The 27,032-nt window shown below is 40.1% G+C and overlaps 1 protein-coding gene across 1 annotated transcript; it reads right to left on the bottom strand.

Moving 5' to 3' along the window:
- Positions 1–473: 473 nt before the first annotated feature.
- Positions 474–26,908, bottom strand: LOC117291801 (alpha-mannosidase 2C1-like). The gene is made up of 25 exons (XM_033773717.1): positions 26,778–26,908; positions 25,153–25,278; positions 24,269–24,365; positions 22,999–23,078; positions 21,665–21,845; positions 20,858–21,047; positions 19,968–20,074; positions 18,933–19,139; positions 17,721–17,837; positions 17,489–17,586; positions 17,063–17,152; positions 16,360–16,413; positions 15,538–15,664; positions 14,146–14,325; positions 13,640–13,738; positions 13,357–13,507; positions 12,924–13,101; positions 11,728–11,844; positions 10,093–10,249; positions 9,463–9,606; positions 5,141–5,250; positions 3,558–3,637; positions 3,282–3,424; positions 2,193–2,296; positions 474–1,564 (listed from the first exon to the last, which is right to left on the bottom strand). Exons 1-25 carry the CDS (start codon positions 26,876–26,878, stop codon positions 1,435–1,437), a joined length of 3,168 nt encoding a protein of 1,055 aa, XP_033629608.1. The 5' UTR covers positions 26,879–26,908; the 3' UTR covers positions 474–1,434.
- Between the last annotated feature and the right edge of the window lie 124 nt (positions 26,909–27,032).

Raw genomic sequence — 27,032 nt, forward strand, 5'->3', positions numbered from 1 at the left:
TTAATAAATACTTGTTTAAAAACTTTGATCCATTTTGTTTTTTGTATGCAGGGGAAATACAGGACCGTAATTCGGGTGGTTGATGGCAACAACAGCGATATTATGTGTATAGATATGCGCTATCGAATGGTGAACTAGGAACGAGCATTTTAAATGAAATTTACGGTGAAATAAACATGCAATACAACAAAAGGTCTGCATTCACATGCTCATATTCAAATCTAATGGATGTTAAATCTGCATCGGGGAAAATATAAAAGTATTGTGATAACCCTTTCACCCGATGTGTATTAGCCCTGTATACTCAGTGCCTGTGATTTTCTGTTCCACAGAACTTTGGAAAGTAATGAGTATACAATGGGTGCGTTCGTTTAGCTTCTCTGGGTCGACCCTTGACTGCCCCGGTGCGTTCGAATAGCTTTGACGTCATTCCAGGGGCTCACCCGGGTCAGCCCCAAGTGCCCTGCTTGTGGAGTGGGTCACTTGGGGGCTGGCCCCAGGTGCATGACGTCACTACGAGAGCGGCGAGTGGTCGTTCGTTTAGCTCTTATCAGGGACTCACCCGAGCGAGCACCGCGGGGTAGACCCAGGGAAGCTAAACCAACGCACCCAAAGCTAACACGCATCAGTGAAAGGGTTAAACCAAAAATTTATATAATTTAACGATATAAATTTATATAATATAAGAGGGGTTTAAATGTGCACCCTTGTGCCCCCATGTATTCTTCATAAAGTGACTGGCACAGCAATGAACCCTTTTAAAAGAAAAAACAGTATCCAACAATGACCCATCAATGATTCTGTAACAATTATGGAAATACTGCAAAACAGTTTCATATGTAAAACATATATATATATAGTTTTTGTGTCTAAGTATTTTGGTCTGAGTGTTGCCTACATAATGTGACCGTTGTTAATTTTCACTATGTTTGATTTTTCTGATGAATGAATTCCGTTAACTTTTAAATCACCTTGTGATTGCATTGTAAAGTAAAATGAAACACTCCCATAAGTAAAATTACAATGCCCAGTGGCTTGAAAGGCATCTCTTTGTTGTCTTTCAACAACATTTTGAGGAGAAGTAGTGACGCCTAAATTGAAAACAGCAGTATGGGTGTAATTTCCTCAGTGCTTTACCAACCAAATCATGAATTTGTTTTTATAATTAATTCTTGCTCTGTTTCTTTCTTAGGTCCATTCTGATCTACCAATATATAACAAAAAAAACGTTTCCGAACTTTGCCAATTTTGTTGTCCAGACAGTATGTGTCAACTACATGTATCATCAATGTCAACCAGTAAATAGAGATTGCATTCATCCATTGTATTACTTCGGAAAAGTATTTCAGTTTATCAGTTGAGGGGGTTTGAATCAATGTTGTACCAGGCCGATCAGAAATCACCATTTTGAAAGTGTCCAGCATCTCAGATGTCTTATCTTAGGTACAGAAACAGAGAGACGATTTGGAATGGAGTCAGGGTGATCTTGATGAATCCATCCTTCCATTGGACGATGTTTCCATTGAGAGAGTTGTCTGACGTTGCTTCTTCAAGTATATTGCATCTGGGAGGAGACAAAGAGATACCATGGTGAAATCAAATAAGCCATAGTTAATTTAATAGAGGGAAATTTGCATCAGGGATTAAGAATGATAATTTTGGTTTTACACGCATACATCAATGTTTGTCACTGAATACCTAGTACTTTCCCAAGCTCTGTGAAAAAAAAAACGGCTCGGGAAAGTACTGAGGATATAGTGCTAACACACATCGATGTATATGGGTAAAACCAAAATCAATATTCATACTTAATTTTTCCAGTATAAATAATAACAAATTTCCATGCAACTTAGGGATTGTCCATCAGTGTATATTGGGTAAAACCAAAATTAATATTCATAGTTAATTTATCAAGTATCAATAGTATAACATTTCCATGCAACTTGGGGATTGTCCAAAATTTTAAAAATTCAAAAGGTTAGCATATTTCTAGGAAAGGGTCTATTACCACAATGTATGAATGGGTGGGTGGGGAAGGGTAGGGTGGGGTAGGGTGGGTTAGGGTGGGGTAGGGTGGGTTAGGGTGGGGTAGGGTGGGGTAGGGTGGGTTAGGGTGGGTTAGGGTGGGGTAGGGTGGGTTAGGGATTGGGGGTGGGGGGGTACAGTTCTAAGCCAAGACAGTCCACTCTTACCTGCCCGCTCTTTGTACTGGCAGACTACTATGTATCTTTGTTGTAGCCTGGCCACCATACGCTTCAAACAACCTCATCACTAGCACATCATCATGATCCTCTGCCTGTGGGAGTTATTCAAACCAATCAAAACTGAAAGACTCATATATCTTCAAATGTTTTGGGATAAGACAACATTCAAAACGTTGAGGGTTATAGACTAGTAATTTATTCTCCCACTTACATAATGACTATTTCTAGTGGAAAATGACTGCGCCACAAAACTAAATTTGACCTTGGAGCCTCTCAGCTATAAATATTGTGTGTATATCTAGTTTAATTCTTAAACTATGTTTTGCTCAAACTCGCGATTGGCTGCATTCTATAAAATTTAGGAAACTGTTATTCACTGTATAAATGCACATTACTACTAATAATAGCAAACATTTATGACCACATAAAATAAAATATCTATTAGCACTGTACAAAATAATAACAGTAAACAGATATATAGGATTTGAGACATTGCATGGTGAGGTATCAATATATATTAGAATATTAATTTTTATTTTTTAATTTTTTATATAGCACTTTTCACACCCGAAGGGCGTCTCAAAGCGCTTCCAAAATTATTACCCCTGGTCACTGAGCCTTAATTCATTCCTTAATTCATCTCAACTCCCTGGTGGAGTATACAGCCTGTGCAACAAATATGTGCTACTCGGCTAAATCAATCACAAGAACCATCTCTGCCCTCACAGGTACTCATTTACTCCTGGGTGGAGAGAAGCAATTATAGTTAAGAGTCTTGCTCAGGGACACAGTTAATATCACGACCTGGACTCGAACCCACTCTCTGCTGAACAGAAGCACCAGAGCTTGAGGACACGACAACCTATGTTGTAGCACATACGAGAGATCCGTACCGCGCACTACGCACATGTCTAATATGTACACTTAGTGCCATCATGTGCGCGTTTTGTATCACAAGTTTGCGCAGTCCTAGTAACGAGCCTTTGACATGAGCGGGTAAGTACTGCGTCCTGGCAAGTGATAACATAAACATAGAAGAGTCTATAGAGGGTTAGTGAAGTACAAAGTGATGTTTACCAGTTTGATTGTGTCAATAACAACTGCTGGATTGTCAATGGTGAAATAAGAGTCTGCCTGCGACATCAGGGTGCCAGGGAATACAACCAGGGAATTGTTCAGGCTGTAGGCATGCTGGATCACATGACTCTCCTGAAAGCTTCCTGCAACAAGTGAAGAAAATTATCGTTTGAATCATTTCTTCACAAATGGCCTTGTTGGATATGGGACACAGACACGCTATATTTTTTTCGTATTCTACTCAAGCTTGTGTGATAGCTTATAAGTATTGTCTACCTTTGTGTGGCATTATTGCATAAGTGAAGTGATGCTTTCCCATATCTGCTGTTGGGTCAGGACTCTTAGATGACCTCAATCTAAAAAAAACAACGACAAGAGAAGGTTTATTACGATGGCATGATTAGTGTCTACATCGGAAAGACAATAATAATAGTAGTGCCCATTTATAATGGTAATTATTATTGAGTAAAATTGTAATTTTCAACTTATATATATATATTTACACATTGTTTTAATCTGCTACATGTATTTTATTTTTATTGATACCTCTTAAATGGCGGTCATCTGCTATTGGATATCGAATAAACAAATAAAAATAAAAATGCGCCATGTCTGTCTAAAAGGCACTCCTGGCACAGAAATGAAGGCCTACAATTGAATGAACTACATAGATGACTTTTTAAGCACAAAAATCAGTTTTCAAATGAGTTTTGAAACTGGTATATGTAGTCAGAGATTTGGAGGGGGGGGGGGCTAACTCCATAAAGATGGGTCAAGGAGATAGAGATGAGATAAGGATTATTTTCTTTTCATTTCATTAATCAATTATGGGTGGGAGGCCAATGACTTACAGAAAAGCAAACTTAATCACTGTACTAGCCAAGAACCCAAATGGAGAGAAGACAAAGAAGGAAGTTACAATTTTTAGCAAAACCACACGCAAATTGTTCCAGGGGAGAATCTACACAATCAGGTAAAGTACACTGTACTGAAAACCCAAGCCCAGATTGCCCCAGGCGAATTGGAACCAGGACCTTGAAGGCAGTGGACACCAATGGTAATTACTCAAAATAATTATTAGCATAAAACCTTACTAATGTATAAAACATTGAGAGAAACGGCTCCACCTGAAGTGGAGTAGTTTTCGAGAAAGAAGTAATTTTCCATGAATTTGATTTAGAGACCTCAAGTTTAGAATTTGAGGTCCTGAAATCAAGCATCTGAAAGCACACAACTTTGTGTGACGAGGGTGTTTTTTTTCTTTCATTAATATATCGCAACTCCGACGACCAATCGCGCTCAAATTTTCACAGGTTTGTTATTATATGCATATGTTGAGATACACCAAGTGAGAAGACTGGTTTTTGACAACTACCAATAGTGTTCACTGGCTTTAACGAGGGAAGGCAAGGAAAAAAAAATCACCACTAGGCCAACCCCACCGCCCTTAAGATCAGTTGGGGGGGGGGGGGGGGAGGGATGTGAGTTGGTTGCCTGTGATATTGACACTATTGTACAAGCTACAAGTAATGCACACTATCTGGGCTAAATAATTTCATTGCAAATTTCTTGGCTAAGCAAGAAATGACTGGGTTACCGCTCGCAGCAATGGTAATCGTGTGGTGATCTTCCTGGTAACCTATTTGTGGTAAGCAAGTGCTAACAAGCCTACGGGCTTGATAAAAATGGGCCCTGGTGGAATATTTTAAAAGTCCAGATTCATTATCATCCTGATGTGAAACTATATACATGGTGTGTTTTTAAGTACAAGGTCCCCTGATTTTCTGTTTGTTCTTTGCCGGATTTGAGGCAAATCTGGATTAAATGACGATAAGTTTGTTTTATAAATAACCACTTACAGAGATAAACGCATGATGTTATCATGGCAACTGTGACCATACTTAGAATCGTTGAGGAGGGCCACACCAAAGCCATGCTCCGAAAGATCAGCCCATTTGTGGCCTACAACCTGTGAAGGAAGGAGTGGGGGGGGGGGGGTGGTTAAAAACAAAAGGATTTCATTTCAGCTTGTCTACAATTAAATTTATGTTTTGGTTTGATTTTACTTATGGTGCACCCTCTCTTCGCACCTCATATCTTACAATGTAATATCTTTACTCAAGTCAAGTCAAGCTATATAAGCCTTTTTTTTACCGTTTGGTTTGTGTGTATACACACAAATTTACCCAAACCTGTAGCGTTGTGTCTGCCTATCTCAAAAAGGCTTATTGGACCCCCAGTACGCCCCAGTACACCCCAGCACACCCCAGTAGGCCTACACCCCCAGTACACCCCAGTACACCCCAGTACACCCCAGCACACCCCAGTAGGCCTACACCCCCAGTACACCCAGTACACCCCCAGTACACCCCAGTACAACCTAGTAGACCCCAGTGCATCCCAACACACCCCAGTACACCCCAGTAGACCCCAGTACACCCCAGTGCATCCCAGCACACACCAGTACACCCCAGTACAACCCAGTACACCCCAGTGCATCCCAACACACTCCAGTACACCCCTAGTACAACCCAGTAGACCCCAGTACACCCCAGTGCATCCCAACACTCCCCAGTACACCCCTAGTACAACCCAGTACACCCCAGTATACCCCAGCACACCCCAGTAGGCCTACACCCCCAGTACACCCCAGTACACCCCCAGTACACCCCAGTACACCCCCAGTACACCCAGTACACCCTAGTACACCCCAGTACACCCTTAGTACACCCCAGTACACCCCAGTGCATCCCAACACACCCCAGTACACCCCTAGTACAACCCAGTAGACCCCAGTACACCCCAGTGCATCCCAACACACCCCCAGTACACCCCTAATACAACCCAGTACACCCCAGTACACCCCAGTGCATCCCAACACACCCCAGTACACCCCTAGTACAACCCAGTACACCCCAGTACACCCCACTGCATCCCAACACACCCCAGTACACCCCTAATACAACCCAGTACACCCCAGTACACCCCAGTGCATCCCAACACACCCCAGTACACCCCTTATACAACCCAGTAGACCACAGTGCACCCCAGAAGACCCCCAGTATACCCAGTAGACTAAAAACAGAAAATATTGATTCACAGAAATATCCCTCGAAACAGTGTGGTTTTCCCTTTTAACTTTGTGGAATAACAACATCTGTAATTTTGTGCAGTCAAAAGCTTGGTTCTACAAAATGAACCCCATAACCCAGACCTTGTTAGTTCACAAAGTAAAAGGAAAACCACACAATTTTGCAGTATGATTGTGAAAACCATTATATTTTCCTTAAAACAAATCTTTCTCATCATTATCATTTCATAACTCTAGTCACTTATTGAAGAAGCTGCCTACCGACCAATGTTGCTTGATTATCATAGGCATGGAGGCCTTGATGCAGGAGAAGATTTTGCTTCTCTGATGGTGTGGTGTGAATGAAAATATAATTAACAATATTGTACATCTTTGGCACCATGCCGGCATGGTCAAATTTTCAGATTTTATGGCAATATTTTTCAGTTGAATTTATGGTTTAAAATGGTGTGGGACGGACTACTGAAGACATTTTCTCAGTGCAGACTGGGTAAATAAGAAAAAGTTTGAGATTTATTGAGAATTTGGAAAGTTTGGGTTTTTGGTCCAAACTAAAAAAAATCTGCCATGCCAACATGGTCAAATTTTCAGATTTAAGGTCAAAATTGTTTCGGTGATTTTATGGTTTCAAATGGTGTGGGACGGACTACTGAAGACATTTCATCAGTGCGGACTGATTTCATTGTGCAGTAAAAAAAAAACAATCTGCCATGCCTGCATCCTGGTCAAATTTTGGGTCAAACAATTTACACTTTATCAGTGCAGACTGGGTTAATAAGCAAGAGTTTTGAAATTTGAAAGTTTGGGTTTTTGGTCCCCCCCCCCAAAAAAAAAAAAAATCTGCCATGAATTGGTCAGAAATGTTTCGGTGATTTTATGGTTTCAAATGGTGTGGGACGGACCACTGAAGACATTATCAGACTAGGTAAATAAGCAAAAGTTTTGAAAGTTTGGGTTTTTTGGCAAAAGTTTAAAATTTATTGAGAAATTTGAAAATTGGGCTTTTGGTAAAACAAAACCAAAAACCTGTCATGATTGCATAGTCAAATTTTAAGGTTTGGGCTTAAAACTGTTTGGTGATTTTATGGTTTCAAATAGTGTGGGATGAACTACAGTGTGGGATCAGTGCAGACTGGGTAAATAATCAAACGTTTGAGATTTATTGAGAATTTTGAAAGTTGGGGTTTTTGGTCCAAATTAAAATTCCTGACGAAAAATGTCTATTCACTAGCCACATTTAAGATTCTTACTTGCAAATGCACACTCCATCAACCAATTGCTGACCACTATTCATTTTATTTGAAGCTGATTTTGTTTCTCCAAGCAATGCATTATTTCAACAAAAAACTCAAACTCAGCTGACTCTGTAGACGCACGTGTCAACAGCCACAACCACGAGTACACATGTTTAGAAAACAACTGATGTAGCAGTTATCTCACCGTTATTCGTGTATCTTTTTAATCATCATTGACACAATGATTGTCTACTATTAACCCTTTAGCACGCGCGCAACATTAAACATAATAAATCTTTCTCATCATTATCATTTCGTAACTCTAGTCACTTATTGAAGAAGCTGCCTACCATTAAACATAATGTCACACGCTCCTTAGTGCGCCAGGAAAATTCAATCGATTTCCGGCCCTATCCAGAAATCATCGTATAACTGTCGGTGTGATTATTTTCTTGAGTTATAAGTTGAGTTTATTTTGTAGAGGATGAAATTATCTTCTGGATGATTTTCACAGTTCCTTTGTTTGTCTCACAAAGTTCAAGCTTTCAGGTTGGAAACATAAGAGAGATCAACAAAAATTTAAAAACATTGTTTGCGTATCAAGTAAAGGTATGTTTACGTGGAAAGTTGTGCACACAAGTTTTCTCAACTTTACTGTCGTCCGACAGGAAAACAAAGCTACAAAAAATGGTTGAAAATAATCACAACATACCTTGAGAAATGAAAATGAATGCCTCTTTTATCAACAGATACCTTCTGTAACTATATTCCGTGTGTAAAAACACCAGAAAGTTTGATGCAAAACAAGCGGGAGACTGCCATTACTGTGTACATGCGCGCGTAGTACGTGGTACATCCCCTATACGTTCTGGCTACACAGAGGAAATGTACAGCTTCAACCACACAGAGAAAAGCGCCATTCATACATGCGTTTTTTGATAGTGAAATGACTTTCGACCTTTGAACCGTACCTCATTTTTTCTCATGTGGACCATGTGCTATTTTTAGACTGTTGTCATCTTGAGATCGCGCTCTATCTCACATGTGTATAAATCAAAGTACACCATGTCAAACTGCGCGGGCGAGTGCGGGCTGTATGCGTGGTCATACGCACGGCGCCTCCGGGCGTTATGCGGGCTAAAGGGTTAACACTCGTTGGGTCAACGATGATTAAAAAGCGCTCGAGTATGTCAAATACAAGATCTGCAAAGAGTTACTCAATATTTTTATCTGTTGTTCATTCGTCTTCTTTGTAATAAAAAATTCATTCGTCTTCCATTTGTGGCTGTGCACGTTTTCATTTCTTAGGTGAAATGTTTTACCCATATTCCATTCGGGGCTAGTCATGGCCTAGAAGTTAAAAGCACCGGATTCAAGCTCTGGCGTGTGATCAGCAAAGTAAAGCCGGGTTCATACTTCCTGTGAATGCGAATGCGAAGTGAATTTGACGTGAATTTGACGTCACAACTATCCAGCGATATTCGCAAGTGAGTTGCCCAATTTTGTGACATCAACATTCGCTCCGCATTCGCATGAAGTATGAACCGGGCTTTAGGGTTCGAGTCCCGGTCGTGACACTTGTGTCCTTAAGCAAGACACTTAAGCATGATTGCTTCGAACAGTTGGGGAGGTAGTGCTTTCTGCTCTGCCAACCAGACTTCTGATGGATGATACCCAAGCCTACATACGAACACTGTAAAGGGGTTAACCCTAATTCAGCCCCAGGAGTAGGTGGCAACGGCCCCTGGCAAAAACAAATTGTAGCCCACACCTTGAAGTGGCATTAAGGCCTTGTGTTTCTGGTGACTTGCATATAAAAATAAAATTAAACAAATATAAAAATCTGTCTACTCACCTCATATCTAGCCGAGTCCCATGAGGTGTTGAAGTGCGTGGGTCGTTGGAGATGACCGAACTGAATTTCATATGTAGCGTTAGTAGAGCGCACATTCAGCGGAAACTCAACTTTCAAGAACTTGTGGTTTTCATTCCAGTGAACCTGATACAAACAAAAGCAAAACAAGCAAAAGTAAACCTTTGGTTTTTGGTAATTTGATTTGAAGTTTTAATCAAACAAAAATTTTGTTACAATCAAATTAACCTGTGAACATTTCTTTTCAAAAGGTGATCACGCAAAGAAGTCCAGGCAGAAAGAATAATCCCTATAGCACTATGACCTACATGTATGTCTACATTTAAACCGCCCTCTGTTGACAAAACACTGTTTACGTCATGTTTCGCCGGGTCAAAAAGACGCATAGTCATGGTAAGATTGCTTACACTTTCTAGCTGGATGCCAAAATACAAAGTTTTGCCCGGCGGTATGCGCGGGAATCATGTTATGGTTTTTGAGTGACGTCAGAGGTCACATCATATATAGGAATACACAATCTGAGAAGGGTTACCACAGCAAAATGCTTTTATTCAAATTTTGGGGTTAAAAGTTACATCTTTTTCAATATTTTCATTGAATAATACTACATACCTCTGTCGTGAATCTAAGGTATGGACTTCCACTGTCCAATGAAATCACTTGATATATCCAGCTACTATCACTAATGCTTAGCTTCATCTCCATCGAGCATCGCAATTGGCTGCTGTCAAGAATCCTCGCTTGTGACCTCATCTTTGTAATTGGCTTTCTGAAAATTTTTGTAAAAATAGACTTGCTTTGAGGTTTGGTTATTGGGGAGGGGAGGCACAACTGTTGAGTGAGTAAACAAACGATGACTGGAGCAGACAAACCCAAATGCACACATGGTTTCTTAATTTGACAAAAGTTCACAAAAATTAATCTAAAACCTTCCCCCTTTCAATTAAAAAAAGTAAGTGCTGGACTGTTGGCTCCGAAAAGAGGCAAAGTTCCAATACTCCTACAACAAAAGAGATGTAAACTCCCTGTCAAACATGCTAAAGGGTTATTGGACCCTAAAGAATACTCTCGTGACCATTCGATATCATAATAATATTATGTAGTTCTTATCAATCGCTTTATCACAATTGATATAAGCTTCAAAACATGGTTTGTTTGATCTTTGTTTTGAAGGTCTTCTTTTCTCTGGAACTCTAGGGGATATAAATGCCAAGCTACATGTAGCAACAGCCAATCTCTCTCATACAAATATTGGTTTTTAACGTTTAGGGTATGAAATGCACAAATTAAGGAACTGAGGTTCAGTTACTAGATGACAATTCTAATTATAACACCCCTTACAAATATTCTGCCTTTTCATTGGTTTAGAGCACGTCACATGATATGTCTTAGTTTTACTAGATGGCGGCCGTGTGCATCGTCTGCCGTGTGATAGTTGTGCATCTGTGTATCTGAAACTGCGAACGAACATTACTTGTACGAAGATGATAAATAGTCTGTTGGGGTGTTAGAAAACAAATATTGACTGCTTTTACTTGTGCTATGGTTAAAACTACGACTCCCTCGGTGATCCCCAGACCATTCTATTTACCCTCGGCTGCGCCTCAGGAAAATAGAACGCTCCAGGTAGTTCAGCTGCGCCTCAGGAAAATAGAACGCTCCAGGTAGTTTTGAATGATTGATAAACTATGGCAGTCTGCAATATGATCAAATGTAGGGAATCCACACAGTTGACAATCAGTTCTCTGTACAGTTGTGCCACCCTACATAACCAATGCTGTTGAATGTTTTTATGGGGTTGGTCAACTCACCTGAAAATGATACCAATAGTAGGAGGGTTAATGTAGGGTCCTTATGGAAAAATCCTAGAGGGCTTGGTGTTGGGCGGAAAATCCACAATACCAAAGGTCTAACAAGACCAGATTAGTTTATCATGCACGCTGTTTTTATTTGAACAAGCACTAAGACTATGGTACAAGAGAAGATTGATCTCATTTGTCTCTATGGACATTAAAACTTAATTTCTCAATAGAATTGAAAGGTGTGTTTACCAAAGTCAACATTCAAACATTTTGTTCTTGTTTAAGAGATAACACAATGAGGTAATGTTATTCAATTGAAAAACATGACTGCTGGACTTGTCCAGTCATTTGTTTACTGGCCCGACTCTAAAACTACTGGCCTCGAGCCTAGTGGTCCAGTGTAAAATTCAAGCCCTGAATCCTATGTTTTTTTTGTCCCCAGTACCTTGTCTCTAAATGGTAATCCATCACATCCCAGGCATCCCAGAACAGTGGAATATCATCAAAGATTACAAACTGGTTCCCGTAGACACTGCCTTGTGTGTTAGTCTTGAATGCCTCTCTGTTGGATACCCGAGTGAAGAAACATGGTTACAAAAGTGTCACTAAGGGAAAAAATTAAATCAAATAAAATTACTTATGATTTTTTGGGGTTGAACAAAGAATTGACTAGAGTGGGATTCGAACCAACGACCTCCAGATTAACGTGCCGGCGCTCTACCAACTGAGCTATCTAGCCCTAAAATATTTACTCCAAAAATTAATGACTATAAAAATTACTTGGTAAAGATCACTGGAGAGCTGTTGATACTATACAGTGGTGATACAAATGACTCCCTTTGTAAAAATTAATGTGGTTTTCATTTTCTACACAGAGGAAATTTTTCATGCATCTGAATACACACAATCTATGCAACAAGGGGGTGTTTTTGTTTTCTTCATTAATTTCTTTCAACTTCGATGACCAATTGAGTAATTTTTTTTAATTATTTTATGCATGTGGGGAGACACCAAGTGAGGACACTGGTCTTTGACATTTACCCAGAGTTTAACCAGGTCTTTAAAGGCAGTGGACACTATTGGTAATTGTCAAAGACTAGCCTTCACAGTTGGTGTACCCCCAACATATGCATAAAATAACAAACCTGTGAAAATTTGAGCTCAATCGGTCATCCAACTTGCGAGATAATAATGAAAGAAAAAACACCCTTGTCACACGAAGTTGTGTGCGTTTAGATGGTTGATTTTGAGACCTCAAGTTCTAAATCTGAGGTCTCGAAATCAAATTCGTGGAAAATTACTTCTTTCGCAAAAACTATGGCACTTCAGAGGGAGCCGTTTCTCACAATGTTTTATACCATCAACCTCTCCCGATTACTCGTTACCAAGTAAGGTTTTGTGCTAATAATTATTTTGAGTAATTACCCATAGTGTCCACTGCCTTTAATAATTAAAAAGTTTCTCTCCATACACTGTGTTACTGTCTTGCACTTCTTACTTGAACAATTTCAAATGAAAATCTCAATGAAATTCTCATTCTAATGTTTCTTGTAAATTTATGTTCCTTGTAAATTCAAGGACTAACAGATGTATGATCTAACATGTAAAATGCTTGAAATAAATTCACTATTATTTATGTACCTGTCAGTTTCTTTGTGCTTCAGACTTACAACCCGTCCAAGGTTGTCGATCAACGCAACTAGATGTTCATTCTCAAGTTTGAAAGCGCCCTCACAGGGTTCAATATGAACAGGTTTAACATCTGACATCATTGTCTCTGCAGATGATGAAAGGCTCATGGGAGGTACTGCAACAAGAACTGCAAAACAAACAAGAGGATTTTATGTATATTTGTTTGCTTCAAAAGAGTAGTTTGCGATGAGGTAATTTTATGCTACGACCTCAAAACTAAAAGGTCTCTCGAAAATCAGCTACTCCGCGATAAAAGAATATAAAGCAAGACAAGTTCTCAAAAGAAACTTAATCTACCTTGCAACTAGATACACACATGGTGTTAACGCAAACCAATTATTTACTATAGCTTTACAACTAAAAAAACAGAAAGTGCGTCTACCCAGAGTTTTGCCCGAGTGATCCTTGGTGACTGCTTCATGTTTCTGCATCTTGGCTTGCTTGGGTGTGATGTCATCTTCATGGACTTCAGGGAGAGTTATCACCTGATGCTGCCACCATGAGTGCGGATTCAAGATGCAATACTGCCCTCTCTGTCAACAATCAAAGTTTGAACAATCCTCAGTTAAACCTTATAGCGTTTCGCTGCTCCATTTCTTTGGAATAGTCTTCCTGTGCATATTCGCCAGGCTCGTTATTGACACTGTTATTATTTATGAGCTCACCTGTTCTGCTGGTTGGACCAGTGCATTCAACCCCTGATCAAGAAGCTCTGAAGCTGTTTTGTCAATGTCCTCATAGATACCGATTGCATCATCAACAACCTAAAAAAGGTCAAGAGTGCATGAATAGTATGGATCTATAATCTCACAACAAACAAGGTTACATCCCTATGTTCCTGACATCCCTATGTTCCTGACATCCCTATGTTCCTGACATCCCTGTTCCTGACATCCCTATGTTCCGACATCCCTAATACTCTGACACTACTTGTGTAGTTTCTTAATCATAACCGTAACCCTAATCTTAGTTGTGGTGTTTGGTTAATTAACAAACTCTCAACATCAGCCCTAACAGAAAAAAGAAAAAAAAGACTTGCATTCAATCATCTCCACATGCAAGTTTTGGGAGGGCGGGCTGCCATCCTAAAACTTTAGGCCGTAACTGCTGCCCTACCAAAAGAATAATAATAACAACACTTTATTCAGGCCAAATGCAAATAAGAACATACCTGCTTGATGCAAGATCCCGGTAAGACGTCGTGGAACTGGTTCAACAGAAGACCTTGCCAAAGTCGCTGCAGCTGGCTGCGCGGGTAGCGCCCTCTTTGGCCAGATCTAGCCAGGAGGATTGACTGAGCCAGCTCTACATTCCGGAGTAGAAACTCCATCTTGCGATTGTATTTCTTTATCTGTGCAAACGGACAATTTTTAAAGAAAAATTACACCTCTCCTGCCTGCGCTTCTAGGGTTCCATTGATGTAATTTCTAAATACACTATGCAAGTCTTCAAGTAGCAAAAAAAGAAAGGAAAAAAAAAAGGCAAACACAGACTATATTAAATTGTCTTAAATCTAATCTTCTTTGTGATAAATAAATATTTATAAATACCTCAGACAGTTTCGCTATTCTTATTGGTGGAGAGCGTGTCACGTGGGGGTGTTTAAACCTTTGATAATGACCAGTGTTTATAACCGGTTGTAGTCAGATACTACGCGCTAGTCCTGGTGCAGGATGTTTCTTGTTACAGGCGATGCGGGCGCTGTCGGTGAGTTGGCCGCGCTGTGTGTGAAAGGAAAACGAGAACGTTTTGCACCAAGAATATACGCGCACGAACGGAACCGGAAACTGTCGGAAATAGGCATCTCAGTCATAATAACGCAACACACGGACATCGTACATATACATACAGAGCACGTCGGAAACGGATAAGTTTTACAGAGTTTCTTACTTTTCTTAACCAAAAAGGCATTTATGAATGGGAATAAAAGAGTAGTGACTCGTTCTTTAACGGCCGTTTAAAACCTTGCAGGGTCGTTGCCGTGTGAAAAAGGCCCTCGCCTTCGGCTTGGGCCTTTATCACATGGCAACGACTCTGCCTGTTTAAACTGGTCGTGAAAGAACTGGTCGTGAAAGAACTCGTCGCTACCTTTTATTCCCTTAATAATGGACATTTGTAAAACACCATATCTGTCAGAAAGACACTATTGGCAGGTACAAAAAGAAATCTGCTAATGATTGTACCTTAAGCTTTAGATGACTGAACAAGTGAGTTTTCAGTTTGGTTTTGAACTAGGAGAGAGGGTCTACTCCGAGGTTCGGTGGAAGAGCATTCCAAAGAGATGGTCCAACATGTGAAAAAAGAACTGCTCCCTAATCATGTTTAGATCGAGGGATGTGGAGGAGCATGGTGTTGTGTTTAGTTTCTATCCGAATGCTTACTTGTTACAGAGATGGTATTGTTAGAAAGCATCCTTTTTATATTATTTAGTTTGTGCCCCCATTAATTAGAAATCAATAAAAATATTAGCACTTGAACTCAGTTTATTAATCTAGTAGTGACATGCTCTCCACCAACAAGAATAGCAAAACTGTCCTGGGTATTTATGAATACAATTTCCGACCTTTGCTTGGGTTGTGAATGTTCCTTGATGGAGCTCCAGATATAACTCTCCTATCCATGTACACATGTTGGCTGTTCCATCCCGCTCTACAGACTCAAAGAACGCCTGTGGTGAGGATTGCTTGACCCTTGAGAACAAGAGTTTAAGTAGCCAGTTTAAGAGTGAAAAAATGGGCAACGTAATTTTGACGTCACAGGGCTGTTTTCGCAGCAAATATTTCTCAGGAGTTAAGCAAATCAGCTCAACTGTTTTAAATTGTTTGATGCAAAATTGTAACATCAAAAAACATGTATTGCTTTAGCACGTGATAGGATATGTCTAACTCTATGCAGTTTAGGGTGACCGTGTAAGAACATACAAGCACTCGAAAGTTTTTAACAAGTGTGCATGCAAAGCTGTCCGCCTTTTGGGAGCCAATCAGAGTTGTTTTAACGTACATCCCTACCAGGGGCTAGTGGTGAGTAGTGTCAATACGCTGGTTTCATGATTAACTTAAATATGAATAATAGTAATTATAGTGGTTCAATGCGCTTCAACATTCGGTATGTTCCTACAAGGTATGAGGGACTAACTACATTTGAACTGTGAGACCTATTCTCCTTTTACGTAGCACCATGTTATGGTTTACAAGGTGCCATGGCGCAATAAGCAGCCAATCAAACCAGGGACACAGGGGCAAACAAAAGGATCAAAGTTGCAAGTAGTTGAGAGACTGTCATACTGTATCTATTCTAAAGGTCAAAATAATCTATTCTTGAGAAGAAATAATAAAAGGTAAACATATTTAGAAGTGACTTTAAGAACCTCAAAAGCTCTGGTTACCTTGGAAGTCCGTCAACATTCTTCATTCTTTCCAGTCTTGTCAACATTTCTTCACTAGGAGAAAACAAATTCCATATCGTAGTTCATAAGGCCATGTCACAAGGGGGCAATTTACAGACCGCCAGTTCCAGGCACTCCCTACTTTAAAAAAAATTGCATTCATATTTCAGTGTTTTTATTATTTTCTTGGGGACAGTGAGTTACTGCTGAAGTGTTCCGTGTGCATAAAGTGCAGTTGGTTGCCTCCACCAAGATGCCTGAAAAAAGGCCCTGTGTACTATGCTATTTACACGCTGAAATACTAGCAACTGGAATATGATGATTATCACCCCCACTCACTATCTCTAAAACAACTCACTATCTCTAAATGAATCCTCTTCAAGCTGATTCTCATTGTCTACATAAACAGGGAGGATGTGAGGGGCTGGAGCAAGAGAACACCCCCAGGAATCCACTTTAAGATCAAGTGATAGCATTCGAAGAATCATTTTTACAAGGAGGTAACAGGCGGGAATAGGGTCAAGGGTTTAGCTCGAGGGTTGCGCCCTAGCACCTTGTAAACCGTTACATGGTGCTAAGGATTAGGCCTCATAAAGGCACTCACCATGCAGTAAAAATACTTGCCGCTTTGTATGCTTTGAAAAAGGCACGTTGTAAATACGGTCATTATTATTATTATTTATTATTATAATTACTAGCTTACCTAGGCCCTCCCCCACCGTCTCCATATCCAAAGAGCAGCATGGAATGATTAACACGACCCTTGTCTTTGTTCTCAGTAACTGTCTTAAGAGGGGGAGGAAGATAACAAAGAAACATAGTCCGTACATTTCCATGTAACTAATGTTATGCTTTAATCAGGCCCTTGTTTAGTCTCAAGGGAGGAGGTTGAAGGGGTGAGAGGAAAGAAAAATGGAGTTTCCATAAGTATTACCGGTGATTCTCAGAGTTTACCTTGAAAAGGCAATTTCTCCCCATCCCCCCAAAAAAAAAAAAAAATAGGAGTTGTGTCTTTCCTCACCTTCGACCTCTGGGTCCCTGGTTCGAATCTCACTGGGGTTTTCTGCCTTCATCTAAAACTGAAACTTCCTTATTTGTTTACTATCAAAAGCAAGCAATCCTTAGACTTACATCTTTGACTTTTGCTGAAGTCCCATAATCATTTGCCGGGGGAAAATGTGTCAGGCAACGAGAGCCATCGATCCCCTCCCACCAAAATGTAGAATGCTGTGGATGTGAAAAATACAAATACACAGGATAAGAGAACTATAATAACAATATTTAATATAAAAACAAAAAATATATTGCCTTATAGGATACAATCTCCATGAAGAAGGTGGCTCAAAAAAGTGAACTCGTACCGGGAATTTGTTGACAAGACTCCAGCTGAGCTTCTGCGTCACAAAATACTTGATGCCGGCCTCCCGTATGATCTGAGGAAGCTGGGCTGAGTAGCCAAAGGTGTCTGGCAACCAAAACTAAAGACAGAAAAAGAGCAATAATAGTAAAATCAATAAAGTACTTTGTTTTGCATTTTCAAGTTTAAAAATATATTTAAAGACACTGGACACTTTTTGTAATTGTCAACGACCAGTCTTCTCACTTGGTGTATCTCAATATAAGCATAAAATGACATACCTGTGAAAATTTGAAGTCAATTGGTCATCGAAGTTGCGAGACAATAATGAAAAACATCCTTGTCACAGAAAGTTGTGTGCTTTCGTGCTTGATTTGGAGACCCCATCATGCGTGAGGTAGCGAAATCAATTCAAATACTTTACTGAGAAATTACTTCTTTCTCAAAACCTACTTTACTTCAGAGGGAGCCGTTTCTCACAATGTTTTATTCTATCAACAGCTCTCCGTTGCTTGTTAACAAGTGAGTAATAAAGTAATAACCAATAGTGTCCAGTGTCTTTAAGTCTAGTCACATTTTGTCACCCATCCGAACTTGCTGTATGTAGTCAGTCTACCAAAGGCTGGTCTCTTGTCTTTATCCACAAGGAAGGATACAGACAGGTACTGGTCTTACAGTCCCAATGATTTCATTGAATATAATAATTTCATTGGATACAATGATTTCATAAGATAATCGTGCTGTGACACAAACTTTCCATATGATTGCTCCGAGGTGATGTAGTTTCAGCTTGCACTTTTGTGTGCATAGTGTTGGGTCATGTAGTGTTGTTTTATTCACTATGTAATTCATGACTGTGGGAATGAGCAGGTGAATCGACTGCAAATCTCCATGTAAAATGAATTTGAGGTCAAAGGTACATTTTAAGGATCTGAACATCCGGTCAAGCTGGTATCTGGCGTTATTCACGAGCCTCTAAGTGTGACGTCAGATGCTCAGACTAGTCTACTACTAACTACTGGGTCTCAGAATTCATCACTGCAATAATCTTTCAAAAAGTTTGTATTTACTCAGCGCCTTGAGTACCTTGTTTGGTAGACACGTGCGCTATATAAGACTTCGATATTATTATTACTGTGTCACAACACTTTGACCAATCAATGACAGGTATCAAACTCATTAATATGTAAGACGGATGCTATTGGTCAATACTCACCACGTTGCATTTTGACTTAAACTCCCTCAGAAAGAATCGCTGGCCGTATAAGAACTGCCTGACAAATGATTCACCACTTGGGAGATTCCCGTCCATCTCTACCCACACCCCTCCGACTGGAATGAACTGTTCCTTCTTTGCGGAGTTCTTCTGAATCTTCTCAAACATACGAGGGTAATGCAGTTTTACCCAATCGTACTGCTGTGCCTATACAAGGAAAATCATTAAAACTTTCATGAGCAAAGGATCATGATTTTTTTTAAAGGCACTGGACACAATTGGTAATTACTAAAAGGAATTGTTAGCATAAAAAACTTACTTGGTAACAAGCAATGGAGAGCTGTAGATAGTAAAAAACACGGTTGCCTCTGAAGTAACTTAGATTTCAAGAAAGAGGTAATTTTCTACTAGAATATTTGAATTTTATTTTGAGACCTCAGAATGAGTTTTTGAGATCCCGAAATCAAGCATCTGAAAGCACACGTGTGACAAGGGGGTTTTTTCTTCCATTATTATCTCGCTAGTTCTACTACAAATTGAGTTAAAGTTTTCACAGCTGTGCACAGGTTTGTTATTTTGTGCATTTGAGATACACCAAGTGAGAAGACTAGTCTTTGACAATTACCAATAGTGTCCAGTGTCTTTATGGTTAAGTGCCTTGCTCAAGGACACAATTGCCATGACCGAGAATCAAACCCACACTTGGTAAAAGCATTACTTTACAATCAACCTCAAGAATGATTAAAGAAATATTTTTAGAAATCATGTCCAGGGAGAAGAAATGAATGGAATAAATCTGAACTTGTGCAGTTGCAAAAATGTGCAAATGTTGGTTCTTAATTTAGTTCGAACATAACAAAAATTTAGTGTGAACAAATGAACTCATTTGGTGTTGGATTGGTTTTAGAATGACTGCATATCTTGCGTGTACTGAACCCGTTCATGAACCATTGATTTGACAATTTGATAATTTATGGCCGAGAGTTGCACAGTATACACAGACTTTTTTTTGTTGAAACAAATGATGTCGCTTACCTGAGAGCAAACAAACTTGAAATCAGGAAATCTGTCCATGAGTTGCAGGGTGGTTGACCAGGATCTTGCACACTTGCGTATCGTCTCAGCATACGGCCATAGCCACGCTGAAATATATCCATTCATAATACAAAGTTGGAGTTAGAGTCAGAGTGGCAAAAGAAAAACAAATGGGAGACTTTCTGGGACGATAGAGGGCAGCAGACTTACCGGGTAAATCCATTGTTTTCAGAATTATGCGCATGTTCAGAACTACGTAAACAATGGAAATTTACCCGGTATGTCTGCTGCCGCCTAGCGTTGGAAAGTCTCCTATTGCAGTTGATATTTCATACTTGACTTTCATTCAGTAAATCACAATAACATCATGGATGTGTACAAATTGTGTTTGCCCTCAGCACGATGGTGTACATGTATGCCCAACATTCCCTGTTCTATCATCAGCAACCTCGTTCAAAGTGTTGTACAATCTCCTCGCGCAACTTTCGTTCTTTCTCAGAATGCCTTGAATGATCATAACCCCTTGTATAGTGTGACCTTGAATTATCCAAATTCTGTGTTAAAGATAGCACAGAGCGCGTCGGTTTTTGAAGCACACCCTCCAGTCATTATCCTTTAGAATAAATCCCGGATGATAACTTGGCTGGCCTGGCAACTCTGGGTGTTGATAAAGAGAGCCTGAGTGCAGGCATAATATTTTGTCCTTCCTTAGGAAAAAGTACAAATAATTTTTTGGGGTATAATGGCTGACCTACTTGTTCATATCTGAGTAGGCTCATGTATGAGCACGTCCCATAGCCTGTACGGTACGGCTAGATGACCTTGACTCGAGTCAACAACACTGAACAATCTTAGTGATAGGATGTAGGAGAAGTATAATCAGAACTTACCAGAGTCAATATGAGCATGTCCCATAGCATGCACAGTATGACTAGATGAACCCGGGGTTTCACTGAAGAACTTTCTGGCAATTTGACCAGCGAGTTTGTAAGACTCACGGTCACCCACTGTACAAGCGTTGACTATTGAATTCACTGTGTACAAGGATTGGAAACTACGCTGGTCCGTTTCTGGGATATGCTGCAAGTTAAAGATGTTTGAAACAGCTTTAGTAAAAAACAGAAGACTCAATAATAATAATACTCAGTTTCATTATAGCGCTTTATCACACCCCTAAGGGGCGTATTAAAAGTGCAGAGTATTTTTCCTGCAAGGTATGTGGAGCTACAATATGAAGTACAAGACCTATTCCTTCAAAGTACTGGACCAACGGCTTTACGTCCCATCCGAAGAACGAAGCAATGGTTAGGTGTCTTGCTTTTAATTAGGACACAAGTATCTTGACTGGGACTCGAAAGAGGTGTTGATGCAGATTAAAATGATGGTACCATATGTGGAATTCTTCGATCTAATTTGGTTGGAGGATGGCAAGCGTTCTGAGGTGGGAATGCCCCCCCGGTTACTTCACTACTTCTATCACACTCTTTGTAGGACTGTGAAAATGTTGAAGACATTTGTTCACTTTTAATATCAATGTAACCACAAAGAGGCTAGAAAGAGAAGTAGTCAGAAACCCTTTTTGTAACAAGCAAATGTTGTTCACCGTTGCTGTGGGATACAGGGAACGTGACAAAATGGTTGATGCAGCATGTTAACAAGTGGTACCCCTTCCAGCCTAAAACCTTTCAATTTCTTACCGTTGCCAATTCCACAAGTGTTTCTATGTCATGGATGAGCTCAAACACCACCCGGTCAAAGGTCACCAGTTCCACCTGATTGAGGGCAAAGGTCATATCGGGGTTGGGAGGCCCTATTAGTCCGGAACCGGCTCCAAACATAGTATTACAAGCCATTTCAATGAACACAGTCTGCTTGAGCCTGTGTGGAAAAAATATGAAAATTTGCTTACAACTACGGTCAAAAACAAACGGCAGAATGTTCTCATGCAAACGAAAATGCAGTAGTTTGTACAATGTTGTACAAAGTTTAACAAGAACAAAAGTTCAAATGCAGGGTTGGTACATGTATGTTGTACAGAAATTTAACAAGAACAAAAGTTCAGAGAGTCACTAGTGCAGAAAGGATTGTAAAATATTGGTAAAAACTGTAAAAGAATTCAAACAACCTTTATTAAGAAGATCACAAGCTTATCGCTGTGTTTCTAGGGCTACAGACCCTCCCATGCTCTCAAAAGTTCTTTAAAAAATGGATATTTCAATGATAAGCAGTTCTTTTGGGGTCTGCAGTACCTTAGTCCAGCAACAGCAGATAACTTCCCATAAAAGATTTTGGAGGAATTGGGACTTGACTAAACTTCCTCTTAACCCTTTATTTACTCAACAGCAGAACTGGAATTACATTTCATGGAGGCAATGAAGGCCTTTGTGCCCTCTGGTGATGCGTGCCCTTTCAATAGTTTTCCCATAGACAGTTAACATTTTCCAGTGGGAGTGATCTTATTAAAATGAAAAATGGTCTTGCTCTCTCAAGGATGAAATTTCAGGCCTGTAGAAGGAATTTACATTTTGGGCAAGGCGTAATCGCCAGGGGTCATTACATTGAGCAAGGTTGGGTGGGGACTAGACTAACCAGAAACCATAGGGCCTTGTCACACAAGGTAACTTTTGCAGGCAAATTCGAGGCAACCAACTGCAGCACAAATCACTTTGGTAGCACACGAGTCAATTTTAAAACATTGTCTTACGATCCACACAGAAAATCTTTAACATTCAAATGGGAATGCCTTTTCTTCTTGGAGATTGCCTGGAACTGGTTGCCCGTAAATTGCCTCGTTTGACATGGCCCTTAGAGCTCAGGGAGATTGACTATATTGAAAAGTGCACTGGAGCAAGGTCGACTACAAGTATGGTCAAGCTTCGTCATGGCTTCTGATGGTCAAGTGTAGGCACTCATCCGAACTTGCTCATTTATTTTCACAGTGCATAGAGTGGATAGGGAAGTGGTTGAGGGGTGTGTGAAGGGGGTGGGGGGGGGGGTTAATGGGAGTGTAGGGGTGGCTAAAGAAACTTACCCAGCTTGCTGTGACGATACATCCACATGTTTGTGGTTGTCTTTGTTTAGTCCATGGATAGGGCTTCCATCAAGCCATACCTTCAAGAAACAGAATGGCTTGGAATAAATCAAAGTTACTCCCTCAAAGAAAAAGAGAAGACACAAAGAAATTACACTGGCAAGGCTGTGATTTTACAAGATGACTCACTAAAATGAGAAAGATGTAATTAGGCAATAACCGTTTGAAGAGGCAGTCTGCAGTGGAAGTAAGTCACTATCCAAAAGTACTTTTATTTCTCAAACTATCAAAGCACCAATACCTTCAAGTAGCCACTATTCACAATTACTTTTGTTTCTCAAACAACTCGCCTCAAATAGTACAAATCAACCTTATCAAAGCCCCAATATCTTCAAGTAGCCACTATTCACAATTACTTTTGTTTCTCAAACTTCTCGCCTCAAATAGTACAAATCAACCATATCAAAGCCCCAACATCTTCAAATAGTCACTTTTCACAATTACTTGTGTTTCTTAAACTTCTCGCCTCAAATAGTACAAATCAACCATATCAAAGCCCCAACATCTTCAAATAGTCACTTTTCACAAGTACTTTTGTTTCTTAAACTTTTCGCCTCAATTAGTACAAATCAACCATATCAAAGCCCCAATATCTTCAAATAGTCACTTTCCAAAATTACTTTTGTTTCTTAAACTTCTCGCCTCAATTAGTACAAATCAACCTTATCAAAGCCCCAACATCTTCAAGTAGCCACTACTCACAATTACTTTTGTTTCTTAAACTACTCGCCTCAATTAGTACAAATCAACCATATCAAAGCCCCAACATCTTCAAATAGTCACTTTTCACAAGTACTTTTGTTTCTTAAACTTTTCGCCTCAATTAGTACAAATCAACCATATCAAAGCCCCAATATCTTCAAGTAGCCACTACTCACAATTACTTTTGTTTCTTAAACAACTCGCCTCAATTAGTAAAAATCAACCATATCAAAGCCCCAATATCTTCAAATAGTCACTATGCACAATTACTTTTGTTTCTTAAACTTCTCGCCTCAAATAGTACAAATCAACCATATCAAAGCCCCAATATCTTCAAATAGCCACTAATCATTTAGTACTTATAGGCCTATTGCTCAAACTACACGTCTCAAATATAGCACAATTTTATCATTGCCCCAATACCTTTGAGTAGTCACTATTCATGAGTAATTTTATATTTCTCAAACTACTCGTCTCACTATTGTTTAAAACATGAATGGAATCTCACCAATGCCTCCGAGTTTGAATTCCAAGCTAACCTCACTTCTTTGTCGACCCAGTCTTCAGGAATACTGAACTCAATTCTGAACCAATGGGTTGACCATCTAAATTAAAAATAATTTAAAGAAATATAATGGTCTCTTATTATCTTATTACACCGATGTGTGAAAGCACTGTACACCTAATGTTTTCAAGAAATCTGTGGAAAAAATTCACCTCTGGGGCATAATTCTTCTTGTCTTCAAAGCATCAATTGTTCGTTTCCATTTGTCCAAACATTGTTTGTAATGGTCATGACAGTGGTCATCTAATTTTTTCAACATGTGGAGAATTTGGGGGACCCAAGATATAAAGATTGTTCCGAGGTTGGATTTGAACTGACGCCCACAAAGATCAAAAACAAGGGCGACACCATGAAAGACAAAGACAATGGACAGTGGACACTAATTTGTAATTGTCAAAGACTAGTCTTCTCACTTGCTGTATCTCAACGTATGCATAAAATAAAAAACCTATGAAAATTTGAGCTCAATCGGTCATCGAAGTTGCGTGATAATAATAAAAGAAAAAACACCCTTCTCACACGAAGTTGTGTGCTTTCAGATGCTTGATTTTGAGACCTCAAATTCTAAATCCGAGGTCTCGAAACCAAATTCGTGGAAAACTACTTCTTTCCCCAAAAACTATGTCACTTCAGAGGGAGCCGTTTCTCACAACTATCAACCTCTCCCCATTACTCGTTACCAAGGAAGGTTTAATTCTAATAATTATTTTGAGTAATTTACCAATAGTGTCCACTGCCTAATGTGTCAACAACTTTTTTTGTAAAACTAAAAAATAACAGTGAATTCAAATATGAAACAGAACATTAAACAATAAATCATGTCTTACGTTGGCCCGAACGTTTTTCCAATTTCTGTTTTGGTGAACTCTTTGGTGATTGCTTCTTGGTATGGGATCCTGTCTTCAACTGCACAGTGGTAAATAGCCGTGACTGGGTGTTTATCTGGATACAGCCTGTTAATTTTAAATTTGTAAAAGAAGTTAGGCAGTACTTGAACCAGTGACTTCACCTATGGCTATGGTTCTGGCTGTTTAACTAAAGAAGGTCGCGTAGGTGGCGGTGGCTGTGGCTTGTTAAGAATCACGATGGCATGTAGATCAGTGCGTGGTATGTAGATTGCAACGTCTATCTAGTTTTAATTTATGTACTGCATCAGTTAATTTTGTTCAATTCAAATTCAGACAAAAAGCCTGCCAAATAATAATTATGTCATATTAATTGGGTGCAACACAGGATAATATCTTCTGTTCAAACTCAGCTGCGCCAGATTCGCACCAAACCAAATAGATTAGGAGCGACTCTAGGTCGACTTGAATAAACTTTGGTTTCAGACAGGCAAACTTAACATAACATTTACATTGGCTCGGCTCATGACAAGATCGATGTCTGAAACCAAGGCGCTCCAGAGTCGTTCCGCCCGACTGCAACAGTCGATCGTTTGACTTCTATTCTAGCGCATCCAGTCGCTCTGAACTGTTTCAGATGCCAAACTTTTCATGTACTTATATCAGAATTTGGTTCGGCGCGACTCTGGAGCGTCTGTCTGAAATGGGTGTCACCTATTTTTAAGTGAATTAGTTGATGTCATGATGTACAGGGCCCGACTTCATGGCTCTGCTTACCGCCGAATTATGCGCTTACGATTAAGATTCCCCGCTTACGTGCAAGCGCCGAATTTCTGCGCTAGCCTTGTAAGCGTAGAATGCCTAGTAACGTGAAGTACGCATGGGCAGACGTGAAGTACGCACGCGCAGAAGCCCAAATTCGCCGCTAACCCGTGGAATACGCTTGCCGTAAGCACAGAATTCCCTGCTTCCGTAAACGCCGATTCTGTGCTTACGGTAAGCAGAGCCATGAAATTGGGCACTGGAGAGGAAAACATACAGCCATCTTCATTTCTTCAGGGCGCCGCCATATTATTGACGACATCATGTAGTGCGCACCAACAATGCAACATGACCAAAGACACGAACAGTTGCGATACGTTTGCGCGAGTGGAGCGCACCCCTGGTAAGTCTGCTGCCACCACGTGCAGGTAGTAGTTGCGATAAAAGAACCCTCCTCCCGACGGTGAAGAGGAGGTTACGTTATCACAACGAACTAGCGCAGTGAGTGAGTATGGAGTAGGGCTGCCCTTACTTAAAAAGTCCAAAAAGTCTCCTATCCTATTCTAGCCACCCCTAAATATTAGATTAAAGTAAAAGAGCATTCTTTTTACCTACGAGAACGGCGAGCCCCCCCCCCCTCATTCACATGTTCATTAGTCATGATCCCCGCCCCTCTGAGGTGAGGCTGTGGGCTGTGGTCTGGGACACTGCAGGGAGGGGAGGGACTTGACTGTCACTTGACTTAAAAAATAAAATAAAAAATTGACTGTCCAGTGTCACCTACTGTGTGTCACTCTCTCACAAAGTGTCTCAGTGTCACGAAACAATCAATAAACTCAACAAACCTTCCCCGCAGGTTAACATCTGTAAAGTAAGCATCTGATATGAATTTTTCTGCCTTCTCCAACGTACACCTTCTACTTTTTAGCACAAACGTGTCGCTCATGTTTGCAACGCCGGCAGCTCCTGCACAAAATCGAGGTGGTCTGCTAGCTGAGGTCAAAGGTGACTGTTCAGCCACAAATTCGGCACCAGCAAAATTGTAGCCTTTCGCCAATGCGCATGCGATATACATCGGATGGCACACGCAAACGCAAAAA

This window comes from Asterias rubens, chromosome 6, assembly GCF_902459465.1.
Source record: "Asterias rubens chromosome 6, eAstRub1.3, whole genome shotgun sequence".
In the NCBI taxonomy this organism is placed as follows: Eukaryota; Metazoa; Echinodermata; class Asteroidea; order Forcipulatida; family Asteriidae; genus Asterias; species Asterias rubens.